Raw genomic sequence first — 15,865 nt, 5'->3', positions numbered from 1 at the left:
TTTCCCGGCATTCTGGCGCTTAATTATGAACTCCGGTTCGGTGGGCCCCCAACCAAGTACGAGTTTATTAAATGCCCTGCGCGTGGCCGCATGCACTTTTACCTGCCATCTCGTACTTGACTCGTCTTCTGGGAGGTTCGTCGCTTTTTTCCTCAGATTTTTATTTGGGCTTGGCTGCGGCGGTTCGCTGGCAGCAGTTGTTGCAATATGCAATTTGGCTGCTTATCTCCAGCTGGATACCAATCAGCTTGGCCCCGACTTCGGTGGGTGGAGAGTGAAATAAAAATTAAATATGGCTCTATTTGAATATTACCCGCTTTGCAGGCAGTGCATTTTATTGGGCACACAGGGCGAATGCTTATTGGGGGGATAATGGTGGAGAACTTAAAAAAATCTAAATCTTCGATTTTGATAATAGTATTAGCTATTTCTATTGGAACTTGTGCTAATTTAGATTTATTATTGGGATGGACCGCCTATTTAGATACAAATTTTAACTCCTGTAGTACAAGACTTATCAGCATTGATATTTCCTGTTAAACCGTGCTATTCCTTTGTTTTGCATTTTATTATAAACTTATATGTAAACCCTCTAGAAGCCTCTTTCTAATGAATAATGCCAAAAAGGCCAATTAATAATTTATTTACTATGCTGTTTTTAACATTTGTAAATATGACAGAAAACAGTAAAGACCTCCGTTTTATCCTATTTGGAGTTTAGCTTTTAATTAATGACTTTCTCCGCTCTCCCTTTACTAAGATTGCCTGTTTAAATATTCCCAAATTTGCGGTGAATCTTTCTTAAAGACCATGCCCCATTTGATCCATATAACACCTTTCCCAGGGGTCCCGCACATTACGATATTTGCATACGCTCGCTTCCTTGTATGGGTGAGCTCCCCGCCTCGAGTATTTGTGGCCAGCACACACACAAGCGCGCCAGCTTGTGTATATATAGACCCCAGCGACATTGGGGCCTCCACCAATTGAAACAAACCAAATGCAAAGTCGTCTCTCCCACAACAAATGGATCGGGAAACAGGTTTTCCATTTCCGAAAGTGAGACTGCCACTGAGACGGAGACTGGGGTCTCTTGGCGATCGAGAGAGAACGAATGATCGAGCGAACGAATATTAAATAAGGTTTGTTTCATTAGATTCAAAAGAACTTGCCGCGGTGCTTCGAGGTCTGGGGACCCAGAGAGATCGCAGTGGAATGGTGTGGTGTGGCATGGTATGGTACGGTACGGTATGGTTCGGTTTGGCTTGGTATATGGGAGCCAAGTCACCTGGGCCAGAGTCTCGGCCGAAACCTGGGCCACTTGCTCGTTCCGCTTTGCTGAGCAGCTGCCGCCGCTCTCTGGCCGTTTTGGCCCAAGACTGCGCTAAAGGTTTCGACCGTGCGCTTTCAGCTTTTCGCTTTTTGGCCTTATGCATCGGGTCTCTGAAAAAAAAGGCAGAGACACCTACCTACCTCAGTTTCCAGCGTTCAGCGGCGTTCAGTTCACAATCTCCGAGCTCGAGAGAGCGTCGATCGGTCGCCGAGTTCAGTTGGCCTGCGGTTCGTCATCAGCGTGGTTCAGCGGCTCCGACTTAAAATCGAGCTTTAGCTTCGGCTCTCCATTGACATCGCCATCTGCGTCCCCGGGTTGTAATCATAAATATATCTACATACAGACTGGCCCGCTGTACATAGGCCCAGTTAGTTAGTTAGTTAGTTAGTCAGTGGTGGCTGTTGTGCCGTGCATTCTCATTTTCCCAAGAGTGTTGTTGTCGGTTTGTATCTTGTGAAATGTCGAAGCCCTTGATTTTAGGCAGCCGATACGATCATTAGTCGACGGCCATTCGAAAAGCTTTCCTTAAGAGCTAGAACCAAACGGAAAACAACCAAGTTCAATCTGGATAAACACAATCTTTAAACACAATTAAGCCAGTATCTTATGGTTCGGGAAGAATCGGGAAAATCTTTCCTACAAGTGACCCAAGCGAATATTGAAAAGCTAAATAAAACCAAGTGCCAATCGAATCGGTTTTTGAAAGTGTCGCAGTGCTTGAATCGAATCGAGTTTTCAAAATAACCCCTAGCAAAAAACCAAGTGCGAGTGCCAACCAGTGAAGAGTGAGAATAAAATAAATCCACATCATTAGGCGATTGCGAAATCGTGGCCAAAATGTGGGTTAGGGTCTGAGCCAGAAACAAAACAAAATCTGACAACAAATGGACGCAAATTCACACATGCTGCGGCACATGAATTTATGGTTGGAACTGTAACTGGGCAAAATGCGAGGCCCGGCAACCAGCAGCAGTAGCAGCAGCAGCACCACCACCAGCACCACCGAACCACCCACCAATCCACCGACAAAGGGAAAAAAACTAACGGAATAATGCAACATTAAGCAAAATGCTGCTGGCCCTGCTAAAGCAAAGCCCCGACCAACAACAACAAAAACAACAACAATTTCAACCTGCCACCACCGACGTCAACAAAAACAACAACAGCAATAACAACAACATTGGCAACAGCAACATCAGCGACAGCAGCAACAGCAACAACTGCAACAGCAACAACTGCAACTGCAACAACATCAACGTCACCGTTACCACGAACGTCGCCGTTGCCGTATAAAATGGAACCCTCATATGATCACGAACATCCACATCATCTGCTAACAAATTACAAGTAATATTTACATTTTTCCCATGCTAAAATTTTTTTCTCGCTGTTTAATTATATCCAACCGAAGCGAAGATACATATCTTCAAGATAATAACCATAATGAAAAATGGAAAAGGCGCTCGTGTAGTGGTGAAGAAATTCTCTAGATCGTAGCTATATATACATATACTCGTATATACGTATATAGCTCGTGTACATGGGCCCATGACTGGGACTTTTCAAGACTTAGTCAGAGACAGATACAGATACTAAGATACTGGCGGCGGGCACGACAGCGAGAAACACCGTCGGGGATGTCGAATGCACACTGTAGCAGAGCTGCGACCATAAAAACGAGTATATATATACATATAGGGGCAATAGTATATAGTACCTGGGAATTTGCTTAGATTTTCCTTGGTGTGGCCCCAGTTTTCAGACCCCGCAGCACTTGCACTTGTATTCGTATCCGCTTCTCGCTTCACTGTGTGAGTTTTCCTCCCCGCTCCTCTTCACTTCGCTCCTCTGCTCTCCGTAAATGAAAATATGTAAATGGTCGGCCGCGAATAACTTAAGAACCGTCTTCGTCTTCGGACACAGCTCGAAATTGGTCAAGTGGAAAGTAAACCAAGACTCCGGCCGAAACGGGGGTGGAGACCCTGGGAAAAAGCGGAGGCAAGAACGATAGAAGCCCCGAAAGAGGTTTTCATTTTAATTTCTGTATATTTCGGCCAGAGGTCATGCGGCTTTGGCCATTAAAAAGATTTAGTTCCGATCTGGACAGCTAGATAGCTACGCATGAGGTTTTAATATCAGTATATATAGTATACACCCCCATGTAGTTTTTTTTGCTAGCCGACTGACTTTCGTAGTTTCCGACGGGAATTTCCCGACTACAAATTGTAGGAAATTATGAATGGAAATGAAGCCATGAAATTAAATTAAGTACAGATGAAAAGCTCCGATAAGTCCGCACACTTTTCGTAAGAAATTCGAAACCCGAAATACCCGAAGATCCCATGGGCGAAAGCTTGTCGCATTTCTCGTCACATTTTTCGAATCTTCCAGCTTGGGATTGGCTCAGCACGTGACAGGGCCACAAATCAACTCGATTTGATGCGATTTCATTCAGTTTGATCTTTTATGGCTCCCCCATAAATCAAGCCAAGGCCTCGATCTACCTAAACTTTGCTAACTCCGGTTTCAATCTAAATAGTTTTCCACATAAAAATAAAATTCAATGACCAATAAACAACGGTCGGTATACGTGGATTTCCAATCAAGTTTGGCAATTAATTAAGATTTCTGAGTGACTAAGCTGGGTATAAAATCTTTTAAGATTTAATAAACTTCGTTGACTTTCAATTACCAACTGAAATTTTTTAATTGTTTACTATATATCTTAAATATGATAACTTTGCTGAATAAGTAACGAGTTCCCGGCAATAAAAACATAAACTTGATCAATTCTGGAGTTCCCCTTACTTCAAACAGGAACTAAATCTTTTCATTGACGTAGAAGGAGATTCCAGCGGCTGTAACTTCTTGGAAGCACGAGATAAATCTTTTCAAATCTTATAAATCGTGTGTCGACAGCTTAATTGGTTAATTGTATTGATGAATCTGGAGGGTAGAGTAAGAAAAACGCAATAGCCTGCATTTTCATTTTCAAGAAGAAAGCTTCGATTGACATCCGAGAATGTCGTGAATTTCTTCGTATCTATATATTGTATTTTTATATAATCAAAAACAAATAATCGAAGTATTTAAAATATATCAATAATCTGATTTGATTGGCCAAATTAAACAATATATTAAGAGGGGTATTTTTATGGTAATGTTTTTAAATAAATCGAATGTCGTAAGCATTTCTTAATTTGTAGCCTATTAAATTCGACAAAAAACTAATTTCCTTCTCCGATGGAGTAATTTTGTGTTTAAACTTGGAAAGACATCTATTTTTTGTGCTTCATTGTTTTACAAAAAAACAAAAGCTCAACAAAAGTAAGGGTACCTTATTAAAAATAGCTTTCGACCACCAAAACATTTTCCTGGTAAACCGCCCTTTTATAGCTACACAAAATAAAAGATACTTTGCATGAGCAACATAAAAGTTTTCTGGGTAATTAATTTTAATATGGCCAATTAGTGATCTGAAAACATTTAAGGTGGTCAACACCCTGTAACCACTTAGCCCCTTTGGCCGAAATCAGGACTGCTGTTGGAAACGAGGCCCTGCAACAACCCCGATTGGAGTCCGGTTGCCGCCTAGTTATTTTCCGAATCCGGCAACCAGCTAAGTACAGATCCTCCACATGCAATTACTCCACTTACTGGTACGAGCATGTAGCACTGCCTCCATTTCCATGCAATCCATATAATTTAGTGCCCCAACCTGCGAGGGAGTATCTGTGTGTCCATGTCTGTATCTGTATCTGCGTGTACTGGTGTGCGTGCTAAAATCCATTAAGTTTTTGTATCTTTTTTTATGCTCTTAAAATCGCTTGTGTGAGAACTGGGTCTTCGCCGTTTCCTCGATGGGTGGGGGACCCCAAAAGAGCCCAGGAGGGGGATCCAATCCGCCGTCGACAGCCGCAATAAACCTCATTAGCCGAAACGAACGAAACCGACTTCGGATTTGCTCGGCCCTCGAAGATGGATGGTGATGATGATGCCTCGCTCTTCGCTTGCTTCATTAGTTTAATTATGTATGCCGCACTGTATGTCTACGAGTATATGTATATCCCCTTTATATACCATATATACCCATGCTCCGATCCATTGTGCGTAGCGATCCCATTCGCAGCGGAGCAGGTAGCGCACCTCGCCTCAACTGAACTCACCTTCATGTTCGCGTTCATTAAAGCTAAGATGGCGGCTCTTTGGGCCCGGATGCTGGGCTGTTTATGCTTATTGGTCAACAGCATCTACATGCGGCCATGTGCACACAATGTATAGAAGTTCGGTTCGAGTCGCTATATAGAGTGGGGCTGCTGTCATGCATATGTATGCGTAAATGGCCGATCCGATCGGCCGACAACTCATCGCGCTTCTCTGAATAACCGGGCCTGCGTCGTTAAGTTATTCAAGTACATCACACCTGGGCCGCCAGTTCGCCAGCTCGCCTCTGCCTTGCCGCCAACTGGAACTGGGCCCAGGTCGTGCCAAGTCGTTTGGGCCAAACTCGTTTTCTGCCTTGCTTACTGCGGAGCCCCTTGGAAATCTGTTTCTTTTTTTTTTTTTTTTTTTCTTTTTATTTTGTACTCGGGTTGGGGCGCCTGCAGCCGCAGCAGGCAGCCAATAGACTGCAAATGGAGCAAACGGAGAGCCGCGGCAGATGAGAGCCTCCTCGCCGGCCGCTGGCCACACCCACCTCTGCGCCTCCGGCAGCCTCCTTCTCCCACTGCCCGCCATCCTCGCAATTTGGTCGAAAACCAAAATGGCTTTTATTACCTTGCCGCACCGCTTACAGCTGCAAAGAGCCATCCGATGTGGCCCAATGCGAACGCAGATGAGGCGCCAAATGATTTGCCATCCCGGGCAGGCATCAGGCATCTGCGGTGGGCAGATCAAAGGGGCCAAGCTATATATTGCAATCACAATCGGATCTATATAAGTTATTCCCCAAGGTTGTTAATTAGCATGTCACCGGGCAATGGCTTTCTAAAATGCATATGAGGGCAATCGGGCTAGCAAGTAGAGCTCACTGGGTTGCTAGGGCTTAAACATAAGCTTAGAGTGGACATTACGGCGGTTTCAGTTGAGCAGAAAAATTCTCACGAGTAGGTACCTAAATAAAAGAATTAATTAGAGAATTTCACTTTCCCAAGATCATTTGCTCTACTAATTAAGTTGAAATTAAGATCATGGAGGCTAAGCCACCTTATAAGACACTTAACTAGTTTAAGGTAAATAGTTATATTATTATTTCTGTTGTTCTATATAAAAACATTAAAGGGTACATAAAAATGGTTTGAATATAAGCATTTCTTTCCAACTTTATAATTTAAATATGTACAAAATACATATAGTACACTCATCCCAATAAAATTTCTTAAATGCTTTGAGAAAATCCAAGTTAAATATCAGCTGAATGCTGCCACGCATGTTATCCCTTTAAAGAGTACTCGAATAGTTCTCCATATCAGTGTCTAAATCGGTCTATGAAATACCAAAAATGTCTAACAAATCTCCCGAATAATAGAATGCCATTGTTCTTCAGTCTGGGCAGCAGTGATTGTTTAGAATGCGAGACAAATCTGCCCAATTGTTGTCACATACCTGTCCGCAGTTCAGGGGGCCTCTTTTGGCGCATCTGCCAAATGGGCCAACGGCTAGACAAAGGTGTATTGACAGCTCTGTCTTAATTACTGTCCTATTTGCTGGGATGTCAGTTTGTCAACCGAAAGTTGTGGGGCTCCCGAAAGGCTTTCTAAAATTAGCCAGGAATATGGGGAAAATATGGATTAAGGGGAAGCCGCCACCACATTCGCTCTTTATTGCCAACTCCTCTGACAATTGTCCCCCATTTATGTGTGTGTGTGCATCCGATTTTCTGGATGGGATGTGCAGTTGGGGTACCCAACCTAAAGGCTGTCTTGAGCAGCGCGGCAGAGCGTCACATGAATCACAATATGCTAAAGCGCCTGACACTCTCCAGATCAATGCGGCTTTTATCGGTTGCGAGTTGGCGGCTCCTGAATGAAGCCAAGGGGCTTGTTAAAAGGGAGGAGTTGCCTACTTTTGCGGCAGGCAGCCTGCAACGGGGAGTCCCCTCCCGCTCAAGTCGCACAACATTCGAAGGCCCCTTTCCACTTTTACCGGGACTCCGTGGCAGCCACCAGAGAAGTCGATGTTGTCGTAAACAAAACGTTCCTTGGTTCCATGGGTCCCCGGCTCGGACATCGAGTACTCGGACAGAAAAGGAGGCAAGGGGATCGCCTGGCAGCTTGGCCGCAATGTGGAATATGTGGCATTTTGCAAAGATGTTGACATTTTGCGCGCATAAAAATGCCAACTTACCGGCCACTGTATGTGTCCTATTTTAAAATCAGGGCCATGGCTAAGCAGTCGGCGGCCACAAACTGAAACTGAAGAGCCAAGAGCCAAGCACTGAACACTGAAAACTGAAGCTAAAGAAGCTAAAGAAGCTGGCTAAGCCGAGCAGATCGTGAGCGGGCTTAGGATAAAGCCAGACCGACTTCGGCCAGACGGTCGACAGTTGGGACAGGTTGGACAGAAATGCACGGACGGACGGGACGGACGGGCGGACGGAGCAGACCAGGACGGTATAATTTTGTGTACCCCTTTTGGCCGAGAGCTGGCGTATCGACAGCGGCCAAGTATTTAGCGGCAGCCGCAACCGAATATCAAAAACGTAACGACGTCACCGAAAACCCTCAATAAATTATCGAGCTCGAAGCCTTCAGCCAGGGCTGGTATTCTTTCTGGCTGGCATAAGAAGTATTCAAAAGGGGTTAGCTGGGCTTTCTTAAGGGAACTGGAGACCAAGTCGCGCTGAATTTGCAACTTTGGCGGCATTCTCAAGGAAGAAAGTCGCCGGAACTAGAGCGCCTCGAACTCGAGAAGGGGATCTTTGGACTGGCAAAAGACCTAGCCAAGAGTCTGGAGTGTGGAGTTTGGAGTTAAGATACTCAATACTCTGGGCAGAAAGGCCAGTGGAATTAGAGCTAACTCGCTGGCTGGCTGGAAGCCCAGTTCCGAGGCAAACAATTAGGCCCAGTGGTTTTGGTAGGTTTCGGTGGGCAGGCAAAGCGGCTGGCCGACACAATAGACCAAAAGTGTAGTGGGCAGCAATAAATTCAAACGGTAACAAATCGGGGAGATCGCAGGAGGAGCACGCATACTGCGGCTCGACTTGAGATCCCAAAGGATCGGGATCTCGGGAGCTTTGGCAATATTTAAACTTGTCGTTCCGTGCTCCCAATGCTGCTGAATTCCTGGAAGGCGAATTACTTTGAAATGTGTCGATATGTCGCAAGTTTTAAAAGTTATGCATAAAGGTCCAACCAGGCAGCCAAGAAGCCAAGCAGCCAGACTGCGGCCAGCCTCGTTCTCATTCTCATTCTCATTCTGAGTCTCAGTCTTGGTCTTATTCTCGTTCCCGATCTGGGTTTCGGTTTCGGTTGGAGGGAGTCTGGACCTGGGTTGCTGGGTTCCTGGGCTTCTGCTCCAGCTTCTTTGCTTACTCCGCCGCCGACTTTGCGACGGTGGCTTGTTGGACTCGAAGCGGCCTCCTTTGATAATACAATAGCTGCACGCGCCCAATTTACATTTATGTCCGCTGACATTAAGGAGCGCACCGATGCAGGGAGCCCGGCCGATCCGATCCGATCCAAGCCGATCCAATCCGTTTCGCTCGGTTCCGATCTCCAGTTCCAGTTTGTGTCTCTCTGGTGTCTGATAAATGCAAAGTTGGAGGAGAGGGACCCCTCCGATTTTTATACCCACTCCCCTCGCTTTTGTGTCGCTCTGTGCGTGCCAGCGACGCGAAAATTGTCAACGTATTTAGCAGCCCTTTTAAATATCATTATAAAGAACCGAGCGTCGGACATTTTTGCCGACGGTACGTAATTTCCAGCAGTAGCCCCTTGGGAGAGGAATTAACAACGGGCATGAATGTGATACGAGGCGGGGATGCGACTCAGGGGATAACTCCATTTTGTTTTTGGGCTTTTCAGATTGTATATATGGCATTTATGGATATTATTATCGTATTATTTACTGATTATTTTGAGGAAATAACATAAAATAAAACATAAACTGGTAAAGAGCTTTCGACGATCAGATATGAATTGAATCATATTAATATCGCCTAAAAAATTGCTTACATTTATAGCCACGAATAAAAGATCGATGTTATTTAGAATTCTTAGAAGTTAAAGAAGAAAGCTTACCTCAATTTACCTAAGACATAAACTATTATTTAGTGTGTTATATATAGATAGAAATACATATAACAATATATCTACATTTGACTTCTTTTTTCAGTTCCAAGAAGTACCCGCACGTGTCGCGCACTCCGGAGTACAGCCACTCCACGGGCAGCGATTACCCGGAGCACGGTGGCTACCTGGCGGACGGTCGGCTGATGCACGAGACCAACAGCGATGCCGGGATCTACCACGTGCGCCAGGGCAGCGAGCACTCCTCGCCCAGCCTCCATTCGCCAGCCATCCAGAGTTCCGGGTACGAGAACGAGCACTCCCTCAACGAGGCGGTCCTGGCGGCGCACAGCCACAGCCACTCGCCCATGCCGATGGTGTCCAGTGCCTACGTGGGCGGAGGCACTGCCTCCGGATCCCTGATCAGTAGCAACATCCCGCTGCTGGGCGGCGGTGGCAACTCGGTGCTCAACAAATTCCTCTCGCATCCCCACGCGGGAATGGTGAGCGCGGGATCCGGAGGAGGAGGTCCCCTGGAGGACTGCACGTCGCACTCGCCCATCGAACCGGCGTCCATGTGGAGCTACGACTACAAGGGCGAGCTGTGCGCCCCCAACTGTGGCTATCTGGAGCGGCACAAGCCGCTGCCCGCCGACCTCAAGTACCGGCCCGGCGGAACCCAGTCAAAAAGTGCCAAAGAATCGCGCATCCGCCGCCCGATGAACGCCTTCATGGTCTGGGCCAAGATCGAGCGCAAGAAGCTGGCCGACGAGAACCCCGACCTGCATAACGCCGACCTTAGCAAGATGCTGGGTAAGCTTTTATTAAATCCTTAAACTATATTTTAAAAAGTGTGTCTATGAAAATATTTTCATTTGATTGATCAAAACTCACTAATTCTAAGTCCATAATTTTTCTAATTTTCATCCGATTTCGAAAGGGCATTCCTCAATGTGTATATATTTCGATTCTCTAACGAATTGCATTATTATTTAATTTTGTATTTTTTTCTACGATTTTTTTTCAATTTCAATGATACAACCCCTTACCAAAGTTCCAAAAAATGGGTTTGCTGAAAATTGACCAAAATTCACAACTTCCAAGCCCATAGCTTTTCAAATTTTCATCCGATTTAAGTGTTTGTATTTCAATTCTCTAACCAACTGCATCATTAGATGATTTTGTATTTTTTTCAATTTTAATGATAGAACCCCTATTTAAATTTCCAAAAAATGGGCTTGCTGAAATGGACCAAATTCACTTCTTCTAAGCCCATAACTTTTCTAATTTTCATCCGAATTCAAAGTGGCATATTTCTAAGTGTTGGTATTTCAATTCTCCAACCTAACTAATGAACTGCATCATTATTTAAATTAAATTTTTTATATTATTATTATTTTTACGTTATTATAATTTAATTGAATTTTTTAGTCAATTTTTTTAATTTTAATGATACAGCTTCCTTTCTTGATTTAAATTAATAAAGATCAGTAATATAGTTATTACCCCCTCCATAATTTATGTCTTCATCTTCCCCGTGCAGGAAAAAAATGGCGATCGCTGACGCCGCAAGACCGCAGGCCCTACGTGGAGGAGGCGGAGCGTCTGCGGGTGATCCACATGACGGAGCACCCAAACTACAAGTACAGGCCGCGGCGGCGCAAGCAGTCCAAGCTGTGGGCCATGCAGCCGGGTGGCAAGGAACAGAGCGAGAGCTCCCCCAACGCGGCCAGTGGCGGCACCAAATCGAATCCAAAGCTGGCCACGCCCCCGCTGGCCACCACCGCGTCCTCCAGCTACACCTCGCCCACCGACGAGAGCACCTGCAACTCCACGAACCAGAACCACGGCCAGGCGACTCCGGGCGGAATCTACGAGCAGCCGCTGAAGCCCACGTACTCGCCCAGTTCCGTGGATTGCTACAGCAATGCGGACAGCACGGAGCAGATCGAGTCCCTGACCGCCAACTGTCCGCCCGTCCTGCTGGGGGAGTCCTCGCCCACGGGCGGGGGATACGACAGCTCCTTGCTGCTCAAGAAGCTATCGAAACCGCCGCCCAGTCGAGCCACCAAGTCCCGCCAGGAAAAGCTCTCCAAGTCGGAGGAGAAGGGCAAGGGGCAGTCGCAGGGACAATCGCAGCAGGGTCTGTATGCCGCCTCGTATCCTCTGGCACCCACATCCGTGGCCGTGGTGGCAGCCCGGGGAATGTACGTGACCTGCAACAATCGGGGATTGCTGGATCATGGCCACTCGGTGAAGGGCACCTTCTACCCCCCGGTTTCCGTTTCCGAGGAGGACAGCACCTCCTCCATGCGAAACAGCATAAGTGTGCTGCAGCAGCACTGCAATCTGGCCAGCAGCACGCCCTCCAGTTCCGCAGGACCACTGCCCTCCAGCGAGATGAGCAGCTACACCGTTTCCATGGCGGACAACTGCGGCAACCTGCGGCTCAGCATGAACGAGCTGGCCGCCAATGAGTATCTGCCCAGCACGAATGCCTATGGGATGCAGTACGAGGACTTCCTGCGCTACCAGAGCAACGAGATGGACTACTCCACGTCGGCGGTGGAGCACAAGGAACCCGCTCCGGAGGCGGCCAAGTGCCTGAAGTACCCGGACACGAACCAGAACTACGACGACTATGAGGCGGAGGCCTACAGCAACGCCATGCTGCCGGCGACAGCGGCCAGCTACTACACGCAGCTCCCGTATCCGCCCACCTTTCCGCTCCAGCTGGCGGTGCCGGCGTTCCAACAGACCACATCCGGTGCGTATGGAGCCCAGCCCATGCAGAGTGGCTACCTGCACTATGGCAACTACGGCGGCTACGAGGGAATGACCCAAGGTCAGCCGCAGAATCAGGCGCCAGTGCAGCAGCAGCAGCAGGCTTCCCACTCGGCTCCGCCCTCCCTGTCAGCTCCTCCTCCCAACCAGACGGCGACCTCGAATCCAACGGTTCTGCAGCAGCACCACCACCACTTCGGACCCGCACCCGGAATGGTGGGCGTGGGCGTGGGCGTCGGAGTGGGCGTGGGCGAGATGCTATTCGAGCAGCAGCAGCGCAAGGACGATGAGATTAGCAACATTCTGGCGGGAGTGCGCAAGACCTGCTACAGCAACTGATCCGATCGATCGATCGATCGGACGATTGTAATTTTGACCCATAAAGTTTAGCGAGTGGTTTAGGTAGTCTTAAGATTGCTCCCCGCCCCCCCGAAAAACAATGTTCTTCCAACCCTTCGTGAACCTAGAACTAGAACACTTTGAATTGTACAATTATCAGACGAGAGAGGAGATCGAAACGAAATAAAGTAAATCATAAGTAATCGAATCGCATAATCGATTTCAATGCCAGCGAGTGTGGAATGACAGCTTCTCTGGGGGGTGGAACGCAAATTGGACCGTGACCATATGACTGACTGACTGGCACAGCCACCCGATATATACACGACCGGAGTCTGCGCACTGCCAGTTCCATCAGGTTGGAGTGCAAAGATTTTCTTTTCACATTCGCACGGCCACAGATTTCCCACGTTACATAAAATTCACAAGCCGTTTTCCAACAATTTCCGCACTGGTTTTGGGCTATTCTGGCTGCGCTTAAGCTGCACTTCGAGATCCGAGTGAGCAGGATGTGCAAGTATCCGAGAATCGCATGATTACGTGCTCCGTTCGCACAAGGGCGCCAAGAAGACGAGAAATCGAGACCAAAACCGAGACAAAATTCAGTTTTATTTTCTAGATTGCTTAACCCAATGTGACCAAAAGTAGAGCGAAATTCGAGAACGATTGCGGAATCTGGAGGCCAACGAAATTGTTACAGCAAATTCAGTTAAAATCGATAAGCTTCGCACAACTTCTTGACACCACCACCGCGGCCGCCGCCATCCAACTCCACCACCACCGCCCTAAGCCACCACAGCACCACCATAAGCCATCCCACCATCATCAGGAGCGTCTATAGCCAGCATCAGCATCCAGCATGTCATTCATAGCCAAGTTGAAAGCCACGCCATTGCCGCCCCTGAGAAACATACTCAATGTGGCCGTGCAAACGGCCCGACAGCAAATTCCAGAGCGCAAGGACTACGAGCAGCCGCCGGGGAGCGCCAGCCAGCAGCACCAGCAACACAGCCAGCAGGCCCAGAGCAAGGCCATGGAGGCGGGCATGGACTACGGTGAGCAGACCACCGAGATGAGCTCGAATCCCTTCCGGAGCGCCGGCGGCTGGACGAACGAGGGCGAGGGCGAGGGCATTGGCGAGTACAAGACCGAGTACCAGAGCACATCCTTCAACGAGTACGACGGGAGGTACCAGCAAACGGATGGGTTTAGGTGGGTTCTTATAGAGAGTATTCCCTGTAATCCCTATAGCCATACTTTCTACTTTCTCTGCAGGCAAGGCAGCATCGCCTCGGAGGGCAGCTCCTTTGTGTGCGAGGGAGAAGGTGGCGGCGGCTGCAAGATCGACGAGTTCCAGGCGGCCTGGAACGTGACAAACGCCATCCAGGGCATGTTCATCGTGTCGCTGCCCTTCGCCGTGCTCCACGGCGGCTACTGGGCCATCATCGCCATGGTGGGCATCGCGCACATCTGCTGCTACACGGGCAAGGTCCTGGTGCAGTGCCTCTACGAACCGGATCCGGCCACGGGACAGATGGTGAGAGTGCGCGACAGCTATGTGGCCATTGCCAAGGTATGTTTTGGGCCCAAGTTGGGCGCCCGGGCCGTGAGCATTGCCCAGTTGATTGAGCTCCTGATGACCTGCATCCTGTACGTGGTGGTCTGCGGCGACCTGCTGGCCGGAACGTATCCGCAGGGATCGTTTGATTCGCGGTCCTGGATGCTGTTCGTGGGCATCTTCCTGCTGCCCATGGGCTTCCTCAAGTCACTGAAGATGGTCTCGACGCTGTCGTTCTGGTGCACCATGTCGCACATCGTGATAAACGCCGTGATCCTGGGCTACTGCCTGCTGCAGATCGGCGACTGGGGCTGGTCCAAGGTGCGGTTCAGCATCGACATGGAGAACTTCCCCATCTCGCTGGGCGTGATCGTCTTCTCGTACACCTCCCAGATCTTCCTGCCCACGCTCGAGGGCAACATGATCGACCGCTCCAAGTTCAACTGGATGCTGGACTGGTCGCACATCGCGGCCGCCGTCTTCAAGGCGGGATTCGGGTACATCTGCTTCCTGACCTTCCAGAACGACACGCAGCAGGTGATCACCAACAACCTGCACTCGCAGGGCTTCAAGGGCATGGTGAACTTCTTCCTGGTCATTAAGGCCCTGCTCAGCTACCCCTTGCCCTACTACGCGGCCTGCGAGCTGCTCGAGCGGAACTTCTTCCGCGGTCCGCCGAAGACCAAGTTCCCGACCATCTGGAACCTGGACGGGGAACTGAAGGTGTGGGGCCTGGGCTTTCGCGTCGGCGTGATTGTGTCCACCATCCTGATGGCCATCTTCATTCCCCACTTCTCCATTCTGATGGGTTTCATTGGCAGCTTCACCGGCACCATGCTCAGCTTTATCTGGCCCTGCTATTTCCACATCAAGATCAAGGGCCACCTGCTCGACCAGAAGGAAATAGCCAAAGACTACCTCATCATCGGGCTGGGCGTGCTCTTTGGCGTCATTGGCATCTACGATTCGGGCAATGCCCTGATAAATGCATTTGAGATCGGTCTTCCATTCTAAGTCGAGTGTAAACTGTCTAATCAAAAGATTCTTATTTTGTGATTCTTTGCACCTTTGGGCGCGGCAAGTCTTCCAGATGCTCCGTCATCATTTGGCTGTGCCCAAAGTGCACAAGATTCAGTTAGGCACACCGTGCTATCGAAACGAAAGTAAAAACAATAATATTAGTCTGTAAGAAACGAAACGCAAGTCTTCCAAACAAGCGAACAAATGTCTTCCAAACAAAAATATAATAAATATTGATGATTTATAATATATACAACACATAAGCTAAGTAAATCGATGAATATATAAGTATAAATATACATATGTACGAATATGAAGAGAAATATTTATTGTGTTGATATGCAAAATAAGTTATAGACAAATTGAACAGAGCAAACAATAAACTGCATATGTACACCATTATACAAATACAAATACAAATACAAAACGAAATGTACGAGTGTTATAGATAGAACTCATTGTTTATATATAGCCGAGCGGATTTTTTTAACGTTTAAATATACAGTTACCTTTACATACTAGCCTCTAAAACGACACTAGCCTCTTTTAAACTCAATAAAGACGTCATCTCCAGTTGATCCTAAACCAGCCCACTTTCGGCCA

At 47.8% G+C, this 15,865-nt stretch overlaps 2 protein-coding genes across 2 annotated transcripts; both read left to right on the top strand.

Annotated features, from left to right (window-relative positions):
- The first annotated feature begins 2,601 nt into the window (after window positions 1-2,601).
- On the top strand, window positions 2,602-12,900 carry LOC108093840 (putative transcription factor SOX-15). The gene is made up of 3 exons (XM_017194170.2): window positions 2,602-2,680; window positions 9,668-10,374; window positions 11,105-12,900. Exons 1-3 carry the CDS (start codon window positions 2,628-2,630, stop codon window positions 12,682-12,684), a joined length of 2,340 nt encoding a protein of 779 aa, XP_017049659.2. The 5' UTR covers window positions 2,602-2,627; the 3' UTR covers window positions 12,685-12,900.
- A 126-nt stretch (window positions 12,901-13,026) lies between these two features.
- Window positions 13,027-15,713, top strand: LOC108093841 (vesicular inhibitory amino acid transporter). Its single transcript, XM_017194171.2, has 2 exons — window positions 13,027-13,896; window positions 13,960-15,713. Exons 1-2 carry the CDS (start codon window positions 13,544-13,546, stop codon window positions 15,254-15,256), a joined length of 1,650 nt encoding a protein of 549 aa, XP_017049660.1. The 5' UTR covers window positions 13,027-13,543; the 3' UTR covers window positions 15,257-15,713.
- The last annotated feature ends 152 nt before the right edge of the window (window positions 15,714-15,865 follow it).

This window comes from Drosophila ficusphila, unplaced genomic scaffold, assembly GCF_018152265.1.
Source record: "Drosophila ficusphila isolate 14025-0441.05 unplaced genomic scaffold, ASM1815226v1 contig_414, whole genome shotgun sequence".
Classification (NCBI taxonomy): domain Eukaryota; kingdom Metazoa; phylum Arthropoda; class Insecta; order Diptera; family Drosophilidae; genus Drosophila; species Drosophila ficusphila.
The sequence above is the reverse complement of the archived record's forward strand: the minus strand, read 5'-3'. Positions and strand labels throughout refer to the sequence as shown.

Coding starts and splice junctions, on each gene's coding strand:
- LOC108093840 (XM_017194170.2), top strand. CDS start 2,628: ATGGAACCCTCATATGATCACGAACATCCACATCATCTGCTAACAAAT. Junction 2,681..9,667: donor CATCTGCTAACAAATTACAA/GTAATATTTACA, acceptor TTCTTTTTTCAG/TTCCAAGAAGTACCCGCACG. Junction 10,375..11,104: donor CGACCTTAGCAAGATGCTGG/GTAAGCTTTTAT, acceptor TTCCCCGTGCAG/GAAAAAAATGGCGATCGCTG.
- LOC108093841 (XM_017194171.2), top strand. CDS start 13,544: ATGTCATTCATAGCCAAGTTGAAAGCCACGCCATTGCCGCCCCTGAGA. Junction 13,897..13,959: donor CAGCAAACGGATGGGTTTAG/GTGGGTTCTTAT, acceptor CTTTCTCTGCAG/GCAAGGCAGCATCGCCTCGG.